Here is a 9,766-nt window from a genome sequence, read left to right as displayed (position 1 = left end):
ATAATATGTTGAATCCAAAAGTACTATGCATATAGCGTATCACGTATATTATTATGACGATAAAGACAAAATATAACTATAAAACATATAAACTGATTGAGTTGAACAATTTGTTTCATCGATTTATGTGTGAAAATTTAAAATAAATAATTTGATTTGTCATCAAAAAAATAACAATCGATGTAGATTCATACGAATTAGATAAATATTGATCTCATAATTTTTTACTTACAAATGTACTAGTAGTTTACAGTGACAACTGTGCATACAATATTAGTACCTCTACCTAACAAATAAAAAAAAACTGTAACCGAAAACAAGTGAATGATAATAAATTATACCTAAGTATAATTTGTCAGTTATACCATATAAATTTGTTTGAACACAATGACAGAACGGTTGAACATGGCCATGAAAATTGGGCAAGGAAATGCGAAAAAAAATCTACTTGAATAGAACTAATTTGTCCATACATTGCTGGGTATACCTACTTCATTCAAAGTAATATGTTTATTGTAAAACCAGTGTAAGAATAAAGGGGGAAAATAGATTACAATACGAAGACGTGTCAACAATTTCTTTTTACAATTTGTGCGCATACCGCGTGTATTTGTTAATTTTATCTGCTCGTATTTGCACAAATTATCACACGTGAGGGGTTACCGTAGTACACTATCTGTCTAATGAATTATTAGGCAACATTAGCATTGGGTCTTGCGTTCAGATAAAGGCACAATGTACGCTGGTCATTAGTGCAGTCGATTCGTGCAAGGCCTGTGGGAAACCTACGAAGGAGGCTCAGGGTCCAACTTAAAAATCTCACCTTATTTTTAATATTCAAACTGTTAATTGAAAAAATAAAAAAATAATTTTATTTTAATACAAATTGTTATAAAAAAAGATTATGCTAGTTTATTTGAAGAAATAAAAATATTATTTTTCTATTGGCGTACTCATCATTTGCGTATTATTGAAATTCGTTTAATATTTTAAAAACTATGCGATTCCACTTACTGATCGTGTGTCTGGTACATTTTGTGTATTACACACATGCAAATAACCAAGAATTTGTTCATTTGGCAAAAGAATTTTATCACACATCCAATGGACTAAAGCCATCGTGTCAAAGGTATATAGAAATTTTGATTTTATTTAAAATTTGTTGAACTGGTTCATTAATAAATTCTGATAACTATAGTTATCATATTTTGAATGGTTTAACTCCTTAGATTGTTATTTAATTTAACTATACATTTTTTTTAGGTTATATTTAAAGTTTCTTATAAATTATAATCGATAAAATGTTTGGTAAAAATTGCACTTTAAATTTTTAGGTAAAGTTTATAATTTTAAATAATATAACAATTTTATTAGAGTAGCAATATTATTCTAAAACAACGTTATTAACATTTTGTTAAATAAATTGCAATGAAATTATTAATATTTTTTATGACAATATATTAATAAATTAATCACTGGTGTATAGTATAAATAAATATTGTAATGGATAGAGAATAAATATGTAAGTTACTTACTAAAATATAAAGTAGGTATGCATATTAGTAGAAGATTTGAACTAATTAAATTAATTCATATAGAGGTTATCAGAAAATATTCACCACTTTGTTAATTTTTAATGATTACATATAAAATGTCTAGAACTAATTAAATACATTTTTCAAAACTTTAAACTTAATATTTCAAAATATTAATTAAAAATATTGTTTTTAAATATAAAACAAACATTTATAGTTGTAAATCAAAATATAATATCTATTTCTGTTATTAAAATATTGCACCATTGAGAGTGAACAATATGATGGTAAATTATTTATACCTAGATCATCGTAAGTAGTAAATCGTTAAGTATAATTATCAGTTTGTACGTTAAATGGTTTTTTAAATTTGTACTTAAATCTACTCCAAAATGATTAGAATATTTTGATGCTTTTAGACAAGTTATTGTCTCTAATATATGTGTAAATAACTATATTATGTGATTATACGATTAAAAAAAAACATAATAAATCTACATAATAATACGTTTGATAAACTAACTACAATGATTTAAAATCAGCAATGTAAAAGTATAGTCAAATACTTTGCCAAAACTTAAACATAATATTGAGTAGGTATTGACATTTGACAATGTTTTATCATAAGAATAATTACCAAGTATTGTCTTACAGCCGTAGTAAAAATAAATAACAGATGTTAACGAGACAACAAATTAACATATAACAAAATTAAAAGTATATTTTTAACACGAATGTGTAGAGAGAAAAATGAATTAACCACAATGAAAATCAAACAATCGTCGAAAGAATATTATGGACACTGTATTAAATCGTTATTGTATATACGCATAATAAGTAATAACTATGCTAAAAAAACTACCTATGTAAATTCCTGTTCAAATTTAAAAATAAAAATAGTGGAGTTCTCGGTTAAAAAATATTACATACATTTTTTGTTTTTAAGCGATTTTATTGAAAACTGATGGGAATTAAGACGAATCGTTTTTAAAATACAATTTGTTAATTTTTTGTACGTCCTAAAAACGTAGTGAGAACTAAAAAAAATACTATTTAGTTTTACTGATAATAATTAATAGTTGTAAATACATAATATTAGTAGTTATACAAATATTAACGATTCAAAATAATTTAAATTGTTACTTAAAACCTATAGGCAATCCTAATCTGTCGAATTGTATAAGATGGACGATAGATTAATTTTTATTATTACTACGTACATTGCTGCAAACATTTTTACAATGCTGGTGGATACCTCTTTCCTATATTTTTAAAAATATTTATGACTTAAATTAATTTATAACTTACTCGAAATAATAATGAAACATAATAACTAATAAGTAGTGTAGACAACTTACAATTAGTTAACAAGTTTCAATTTTGTTCTTTGTCACATTTTTAAAAATTAATACGTAGTTATCGACTGATAAAAGTAGGCATGCATTTTGACAAAAATAAAACAACTATGAAGAAAATGACATTAATATCTCGATTATATTAAGACTTGAAATCAACTAATTTATACACTTATTTTTATAGTTTTTGAATGATTCATATTACGATTTAAATTACAATTTTATAATAGATACGTTACTAAGCAAGCATTTTTATATAATTCTAGTATAATAATTGCAATATGCATAGTTATATTGTCATATGGAATGTCAATATTATAAAATTTTCGATAGGGTGTACTATTCGAATCTAAATAATGATTTTGTTTTCTAAGTAAACGTAATAATAAAAAATAATAAAACATGTGCTAAACACTTCATACGTGATAGGTCATAATGAAAATATGACATATGTTAGACATGTTTAGCTATAAAACTTAGAACTAATATTGAATAAAGTAATTGAGTTAGTTTATCATTATAGGATTAAAGTCCATGTAACTGATAGCAGTAGAATTAGAATTATCAATTGACTGAGAGTATTGATAATGATTATGGTTTTAATACGTTCTCATTCGTGCAACGGTAAATACAATTAACTTATAAAAAATCATACTTCATTAACATTTAACATAATGTACCTAATTGCAAAATAAAAAATAGCATAAAGTTAATTAAATATATACAAATAAATTACTAAATAATACAAATCTATTTCAATTTCCATTTTCCACCATCAAATAGTAAGAAAATATTATTTGTACAAACATAAAACATTCAAACTTTTAAAACAACTAACTATATTTAAAAAGCATATTATTATAAATTTATAACGTATATGTAAATGGTTGACTTAATTTATACAGTTAATAAAATATTATTTAAAAATCATATATTGTAATAAATAAAATGTATCTAACTATTTCGAAAATTTAATTTAGTACAAGTAAATAAAATTATAATAAATATACAAATATAAGTTTAAAATCTCGTCAAAAATATTTTTGAATTATAAAAAAAAAAACAGGTAATTAAAATCATTAATCAATGCCCAGCTAGGAATCTGAATTAAAATAAATATTTACAGTTATAATAGTCGACATTTGTAATTTTCACGTAGTATTAAAACTTAAAAGTAAAATAATAATAACCCAACTACCAATGATATTGTTTTTAGCAAAATATACTGTGATAGTGAATTCATGCATGACGTCGCACTGTCTCAGATTTATCCTGATTCAAAAACTTTTGTGGATAAGAAACTAAAATACAATGAATCTGTCATTTTATACAAATACAAACAGTTTAAAGATAGCTTCAACGGTGCAGTGCCGCCAAAAGAAAATTTAACCAAATTTGTCAACGAAAATTTAGAAGACGGTGACGAGTTGGAGATATGGACTCCTCCCGACTTTACTGAATCTCCTTCGATCGTGAACCGGATTAAAGACAAGAATTACAAACAGTGGGCATTGGGATTAAACCAAGTATGGAAAACCCTAGCGAGGAAAGTTAAAGAAGACGTGAAATTACACCCTGACAGGTACTCATTGATATGGGTTCCAAATGGGTTTGCCATACCTGGAGGCCGATTCACGGAACTTTACTATTGGGACACGTACTGGATTGTTAACGGAATGTTATTATGTGACATGTCGTCGACAGCTAGAGGCGTTATCGAAAACATATTATCGATGGTAGATCGATTTGGTTTCATGCCGAATGGAGGACGAGTGTATTATCTGAATAGATCACAGCCGCCAATGGTGACATTGATGGTATCAAGCTACTACAAAGCAACCAATGACTTTGAATATGTAAAAAAAGTCATCTCTGTAAGTTCAATCAATAAATATCGTATAAATAATAATTACGATATGAAATTGTAGTCACATCATGACGAACAATTATTGTTTTAGTCCTTAGATAATGAATACAAATTTTGGCTGGATAACCGAATGGTTACTTTCGAGAAAAATGGCAAATCGTACACAATGGCAAGATACTACGCACCGTCGAAAGGTCCAAGACCAGAGTCTTATAGGTTCGTATAATTTAATAGGCTTATAACTGCAGTGACTTAAGTATTTATATGTTTATGCAGAGAGGACTACGAATCAGCAGAAATATTTAAAACTGAAGACGAGAAACAGGAATTTTATACCGAAATTAAGTCTGCGGCAGAGACTGGATGGGACTTTTCAAGTAGGTGGTTTATAACTCCCGATGGCTCGGATCGTGGTAAGTACTTTTATTGCTTAAATTAAAGAAACAACTGTATACGGGTTATTCGACGTTTATGAAATACAGGTAAATTGGCTGACATAAAAACGAAGTTTATAGTACCAGTCGATTTGAACAGTATACTACAAAAGAATGCAGCGCTGTTGAGTACATGGTATAGCAAGATGGGAGATACAGCTAAAGCCGAGAAATATCATGCAATTTCAGAGAAGCTTCTCTACAGTATACAAGAAGTATGATAGATTATATTCTTTGATAATATTCCATTATTCCGTACACGCGTATATTAATTGTTGAAAAAAACATTTCATAATACATCAATTGTTTTAGGTTATGTGGAGACCAGACCTGGGGGCGTGGTTTGACTGGGACATGTTGAACAATAAAAGTCGAGAATATTTTTTCGTTTCCAATATCGTTCCTCTGTGGACGGAAAGCTACAGCATGGCGAAAAAGGCTGTAGCTAGTTCAGTGTTGGGATATCTAAAAAATAACCATATTATTGAAGCGGATTATTCTGTGATTTTCAATGGTACATTGTTTTTCAGTAACCAACTTTTTTTTGTTGAAGAATTTATAAGATTTTTAAACTCAAATTGTTTATAACTATATATAAGTAACATCTGCAAACACGCGATATACTAAAATTGTATATCATCAACGCATTGCGGTCATTACTGATACTCAATATAAGTACATTATGAAAAACAATGTTATTGTTACTATTCAGGAACACCTACGTCTTTGTACAATTCATCACAACAGTGGGACTTTCCAAATGCATGGCCTCCTTTACAAGCTTTCATCATCCAAAGTCTTGACAAGACACAACAGAAACTTGCACAGCAGGTGGCATTTAAATTGGCTGAAGTTTGGTTACGTTCAAATTATAAATCATTCGCAGAGAAATCAATGATGTTCGAAAAAGTATGATTACAACATAGTATTATACCATTTAATTCATAGGTTTATAATTTTAAATGTTAACCTAACTTAAAAATTGTCTTTTAGTATGACGTTCTAGCTTCGGGAGAAACTGGTGGAGGTGGTGAATATACTCCGCAGACAGGTTTTGGTTGGACAAATGGAGTCGTGTTCGAGTTCTTAAATCGATGGGGTGATACAGTATCTAACGGGACAAACGGTAATATGGCGTTTCGAAAGTATTAGATGTATAAAATGAAAAACTTTTATCCTATTTGGATAAATATTTTAACAATCTTAATGTAATTTTGTAATAATAAAAGTCTATATTATAAAATCTATAACTATACTGAATAGCAGGTAAAAAAAAGTTTATAAATTGAAAATTAACAGTAAGTGAAACGTAAGCAAGTTTTTGTTATATCTACATAAAACGAACCAATTAACCCAGTACCCCAGTAATAATAATTATTTTTTGCCATATTCAAAGGCGGCATTTTTCAATAAAATGCAAATTTAAAAAAAAAATGCGACATCAACTTAGTGAAAAGTTAACTTTTTTACTAAAGGATGTCAGACACGGTCGGTGCTAATTTTTCCAATTTTCCGTAATTCTATACAAATTTGAAAATTATATTTTATATTTTAGTTGGTATCTTAATTATAATACTTTTCTACTATCTCGATACCTATATTATATCGAAAAAAATAATTTCACCGGAAAAACTCTCACGTCTCTAAATTGATAATTTTTTTATTTAAATGATAAAAACTTTTTTCTAGTCAGAAAAATAACAACTATTGTGATTTATTTAAATGCTATTTTTAATTTTATAATTATAATTTTGAAAATCGGGCTTTGATGCAACCTCCAAAATGTTCTCTTTTTTTAAATAATCAACGAAATCGTACTATAGGACTACATAAAGTTGTGAGAGATAATCCTGTAAGACATGTTTATTTTTCTAAAAACGTACCGCCTCCGACACCCTTAAATAGTTAATTTTCTAATAAACAAAATAATGCTGTATATAACAAATATATTTTAGTAAATTAAATAGGCCGCCATAGGTATAATATTTTTATTATATTATATTATATCTTTTAAATTGTCTTATATGCTTACAATATTCAGTATATTTACTGACTCCGTTGATTAAATAAATAGCATCCCAAAAGTTTTTATGAATAATTACAAAGGAAAAATGTTTAAGAATAAAATGAGGTAAACTCAATATTAAAACAATATTTATTAACTGTGTTTAATATTGTGACACGGATTAAGTTTAGTCTTAATTTATTCGATTTGTGGAAAAACAGCTTAATAATATCTGGTAATATGGTATCGTTCAAGAAAACATTTTATTTTACTATCTACTTGCACCGAATGTGCTTGAAGTGTCCGAAATATTGACGAAATGATTGAATAAACGTAAATCAGGTTTTGAAAAATGATGTTTTTGTATTTTTAGGATGTTCTTCCGGTTATAGTTACTTGTGTGATTTCAATAGGATCAGACAACAATTAATGTTTTGGACAAATAAAAAATGATATGAAAGAAAAATGGGTATATTTTTGTCCATTAGAATTCACCAATATAATGCACTCGTTAAAACTAATTTTATTTAATAATTTGCAAATTCTATTCAGTGACACAGTACATAAGCACTATAATAGCGCACAATGATAATATCTTTCACTTATAAGCTTTTCTAAGTCAACAATTTCATCTATTATATTAGGTATATGTTAAATTTTAAAAAAAATCACAAAAATACAGAACAAAACAAATAATTTTGTAATGGGATAAATTATTAGCGATGCATAATAATTTTATTTATTTTTCAGAGTCGAGGAGACAAGGATAATCGTCTTATTCGCCTATGCACCGGAAACTGATTATACTTAGGTACCTAATTAAATTTACCATGATTCAAATGGCTGAAACGCTGATAAATTCAAAGAAGAAACTCAGTATTAATTAATTATTACATAATAATTTTAATCATTAAAAAATATTATTTTTAGATCATTTTTATTAAATAAAAGACAACACGTATCTAGAATTATTGATTTTTTATACACACAAAAACAATCAATGATAAATAACATATAATATGTTTATAGATAAATAATGTGTTTAAATATTATTTCATTCGTAAACATTGTATAAGATAACTTTACACTTATTTTAATTATACTTTAATGAAATGTTGTTGATGTTAGTATTATTGAAAAATAACAGGCAATTTTCAATAGTTAAAATACCTGTAATTTATATTTTATGCACTTTTTTGCATGTACAACAAGTTTATTATTATATGGTATGCCTTAATAATTTATTATTGGAAATAAATAAAAAAAATTGAAAAACCAAAAGTGTATTTTTTAATATTCAAAAGTCTGCATAATTATTTCGTGTTGATATAGTATTTAATTTAATAAGACCATATAGGTTTCAAATTTTACACGCACATCTGGTATGCGTACATTCGTTATAGTGGATTTTTCTCTGGCATTTTGAAGGGAAAACGTAATACTACCTATTATAAACATCGAACAAATTATAAAAGCTTATCTAATAAGGGTGACGACTAACATTCCAATCCTCAACTTATTAAGTTGGCCACAAATTTGATTCCACACACTTTGCGCAATGCGAAAAATTTATAATTCACTGCAGTGGTTAATAATTTTCAACTCGTTTTATAAGACACGCAATAAAAATTGAACGTTTTTAGAAGCACATTTATTAAATTGAAAATTGAAAATACGAGCGTAATTACTTTCAGATTCGATGGTATAGTATAACATTATGTAACCATACAATTAAAAAATGATCCAACATTTTAATATGATACTTTTCATGCATGATGAAAATAACATTAATGGTTTAAAGCAATGAACATATGATTTCATGCTGTGTCAACAGTTTGAAGAACTTGAGAAATTAAAATCAAAACGTTGAGAATACCTGTTTTTAACAAAAACATATTATGTTGGTTCTTTGGTCGTAATCTAAAAATGCCCTACACTTGAAACCCTCATCAAATATTTATTTGAGTACCAGTGTATAAAACAATGAAATAATTTATTCGATTAGTTTTTGCGTTCTTCGAACCTTAATTTTTCTCAGTTTTATAACAACAAAATATTACCTATACAATTTTCATGTAAAGAGAAGTAGGTAACATAATATGATGTTATACCGTTATATAATATGTTAATCTGACTTGAATTAAAAAATACCTACATTAAAAACTGTTGATTATTAATTGTTTTCCATAGTCAAATTTAACCATTATATTTGAGAAAATTGGATGTATTTAAGAATATTGACTTTTTTTTTCGAAGTCCTGTCTCTGCGTCCGCGATACGGCTCATTGTGGTCTCAAATAAATATCTAAATTCTACGGAGTCGTCCAGTTGGTTTTTAACAACGAGAAAATGGTTCCCAGGGCAATTAAAAAATTTAATGGTCTAAATATTACATTAAATGTATGGAGTCAAGATAATAATATAATTACAATAAGTGAGGAAAAGAACACTCGTCCAAAAGTACAAGCTAATTATTGTTAACTTCCCGTTTTCTATATTATACAAACAACTATCGTAATTCGTATTATCTTAAATTACAAAATATACATTACCGATAATGTTGTAGTGCC

The 9,766-nt window shown here is 27.0% G+C and overlaps 1 protein-coding gene across 2 annotated transcripts; it reads left to right on the top strand.

Annotated features, from left to right (window-relative positions):
- Positions 1–419: 419 nt before the first annotated feature.
- LOC107171423 (trehalase) lies at positions 420–8,477 on the top strand. 2 transcript variants are annotated; one of them, XM_089219790.1, is made up of 10 exons: positions 420–1,129; positions 4,107–4,764; positions 4,849–4,973; positions 5,034–5,170; positions 5,240–5,406; positions 5,504–5,705; positions 5,904–6,100; positions 6,185–6,317; positions 7,570–7,665; positions 7,947–8,477. In XM_089219790.1, the coding sequence occupies exons 1-9, from the start codon at positions 999–1,001 to the stop codon at positions 7,647–7,649; spliced, it is 1,830 nt and encodes a 609-aa protein (XP_089075916.1). In that variant the 5' UTR covers positions 420–998; the 3' UTR covers positions 7,650–7,665; positions 7,947–8,477. The 2 variants fall into 2 exon arrangements, with proteins under 2 accessions (XP_089075916.1, XP_089075917.1); XM_089219791.1 differs by lacking the exon at positions 7,570–7,665 and having other exon boundaries at positions 428–1,129.
- The last annotated feature ends 1,289 nt before the right edge of the window (positions 8,478–9,766 follow it).

This window comes from Diuraphis noxia, unplaced genomic scaffold (genome assembly GCF_037042655.1).
Source record: "Diuraphis noxia isolate RWA-SAM2 unplaced genomic scaffold, SU_Dnox_SAM2 contig0002, whole genome shotgun sequence".
NCBI lineage: Eukaryota > Metazoa > Arthropoda > Insecta > Hemiptera > Aphididae > Diuraphis > Diuraphis noxia.
Note: the sequence above shows the minus strand (reverse complement) of the source record. Positions and strands in the feature narration are given on the sequence as shown.

Coding starts and splice junctions, on each gene's coding strand:
- LOC107171423 (XM_089219790.1), top strand. CDS start 999: ATGCGATTCCACTTACTGATCGTGTGTCTGGTACATTTTGTGTATTAC. Junction 5,706..5,903: donor TTATTCTGTGATTTTCAATG/GTACATTGTTTT, acceptor GTTACTATTCAG/GAACACCTACGTCTTTGTAC. Junction 6,101..6,184: donor AATCAATGATGTTCGAAAAA/GTATGATTACAA, acceptor ATTGTCTTTTAG/TATGACGTTCTAGCTTCGGG.